Source organism: Atta colombica, unplaced genomic scaffold (genome assembly GCF_001594045.1).
Source record: "Atta colombica isolate Treedump-2 unplaced genomic scaffold, Acol1.0 scaffold210, whole genome shotgun sequence".
In the NCBI taxonomy this organism is placed as follows: Eukaryota; Metazoa; Arthropoda; class Insecta; order Hymenoptera; family Formicidae; genus Atta; species Atta colombica.
This window is the reverse complement of record NW_017259306.1, coordinates 532960-535410: the sequence shown is the minus strand read 5'-3', so window position 1 is coordinate 535410 and position 2451 is coordinate 532960. Positions and strand designations below refer to the sequence as shown.

At 26.5% G+C, this 2451-nt stretch overlaps 1 protein-coding gene across 2 annotated transcripts in view; it reads right to left on the bottom strand.

The window, feature by feature from the left end:
• The window catches only part of LOC108687693 (aryl hydrocarbon receptor nuclear translocator 2-like), a 101478-nt gene that overhangs the window by 18498 nt on the left and 80529 nt on the right, over positions 1–2451 (bottom strand). For both annotated transcript variants that reach the window (XM_018193608.1, XM_018193607.1), the window contains one exon: positions 405–571. In XM_018193608.1, the coding sequence (XP_018049097.1) occupies positions 405–571 (167 nt within the window). The remainder of the gene's footprint in view (positions 1–404; positions 572–2451) is intronic.

Here is a 2451-nt window from a genome sequence, read left to right as displayed (position 1 = left end):
TTTTTTTTCTTTTTTTTTATAATTATTTCTTACAAATTTAAATATTCTATCGAAAATCCAAAAGAGAATTTTAATTAAAAGTTTTAATGGAAATCTTTATTTTTTAGAAATACTGTCATATAATAAGCTTATCGTGCACTTAACGTGCCTTCTTCCATTTAATATTTGATTGGTTTCATTACTTTTTTCAGACAAATATGAATAAATCCATATCTATAATGTTCACAAATGTCAATAAATTAGAAAATACTCGATAATATACAACATGTTGTTATAATAATAATAATTTTAATGGTGTAAAATCACTCCAAGTGTTTACGTAAAAAAAAAATGGAGTGATTCCCGGATTAAGAAAAAGCTTCATGGAAAGATGTGAGAAAAATATTCTTATAAGGTCGACTTACTGTAACGTGTCCTCAGGAAAGCGGTAGCTAATCTCAGGATTGATATTTTGTCCATTCTTCTCGAGCTTCCAGCGACGCTCGGCACAAGGGTCGCCATCGTCGATATATTTGCGTTGAGATTGTCACGGCGTTGCTTTTCCGCCATGTTTCGCGACGCACGTGGATTGCTGTAATAAAAAATGAAACAACAAGCGAAATTTAGTAACGCTCAAAAATCATTAATATACAAAGAAATAGAATAAAATAAATTATTCTGTATATCTTTCTATTTAAAGAAATATATATATTCTATGCTAATGTAAGACTTATACTGCAAGTGACGTACTTTGAATTTACATTTTCATAAATTATATAAATTATATAAATTATATAATAAATTTATCGTATAAATTCTTATTCGTCTATTTTCAACCATAATTCCAATTAATCCAATCATATTTTTCAGTGACATTTTTCTTAGCAATGCTTTTGTAATAATTGATTAAATTTAAATACAAGAAACGTAAGTTTTATTCTCAAAATAATAAATATAAAAAGAAATGTATATTTATATATAAACAATTGATCCTAGTTAATTACTGTAATTTTTTGTCTCCATAATTCATCCTCTTAGTATCGTTAAATGTATATTTGTATCTCTCGCAGAAGTCGTAATATCTTTATTATCGTGCATCTTTCAGTATACAGTAAACTAGTATGCCATCACGCAACCATGCACAAAAATAAGGCCATGGCACAACTATGATATATGATTGTTAATACATATGTGTACCGTGTGTACTTCAGTAAACAGTGGCGTATATCTTACACGTGTGTATATTTATAACGCTGAGATTTTTGAAGTACAATTCCGATGCGCGTATTTGTATATGTATAAGAACTTCAATTATTTTTATTACAAAATGCACCCAGATAGCACATGTCCAAAATGAAGACATAAAAAGATATAATAAGACATAATAAGAAAAAAAATGTCTTATGATACAATAGTTACAAGACATTTTAAGAGGATGATCCTAAAGTAAGATCAAATTTCGATTCGCTGTTTTACCGATTTAACAGAACTTACAATATATATACGATTTACATATCATCATCACTACATTACTACGTATCATTACATATTTTTTTTATAACTACGTATTTTTTATAAAGGCCCAAGTGCATGCACTTTTAAAAAATGCAATACTCCTTTGAAGAAAATTGGTTATTTTCCTTCGAAGTGAATATCGTCGAAACTGTACAAAATAGAAAAAAATTTTTTTTTAATTATAATTATTAAGTAGTCTTAAAATCATTCATCAACTTTTAAACATTTTTTTTCTATCTCTTACAGTTTCGATAATATTCACTTAAAAAAAAAAGACCGATTTTTTTTCAAAAGAGATGTTACACTCTAATAAAATAGGCAATGTCGTCCATGTCTATGTGATTGACTCTTTATAAAAAAAATATGTGTCTCTTATTTTTGTCTTGAAAACAACATACAAATCGGAGAGGAATACTTTCATAGCTTTCCTTAAAAGATATTAAATTTGCAAGAGATTTTCAATAATTTCAATAATAATTATGAGCTTTGTATTTTTATCGCTGTTACTCCATTCTTTGTAATTTCGATGTTGGAAATCAGAGATACTTGCATTTCACTCATTATAGTTCGCGAAAACGACATTAGCTATTCTGAGAGAATTTTCGCAGAAATCATTATAAGAGACTAAATTGAAGATAAGATGTTAAAAAGATGTTAAATTGGACTACCTAAACGTTATATCGAGATATATATCATAAAATATAATTATGTAAAATAAAATTAAAACTGATATATTTATAATTTTATTCCACGTTACATTCTTTTTATACAGAATAATATCAAGGCAGTTTGATTGATCGACCTTGAAATGACAGTCGTTTTATTATTTATACCATCGCGCACGCGAGTTAAATAAAACAAATAAACATTTATAATTATTTCATAATAATGAATTCATTCTTGAATAAATATATTCATTATTAAAAATTATTATAGTTATGAATTTAATTAATAATA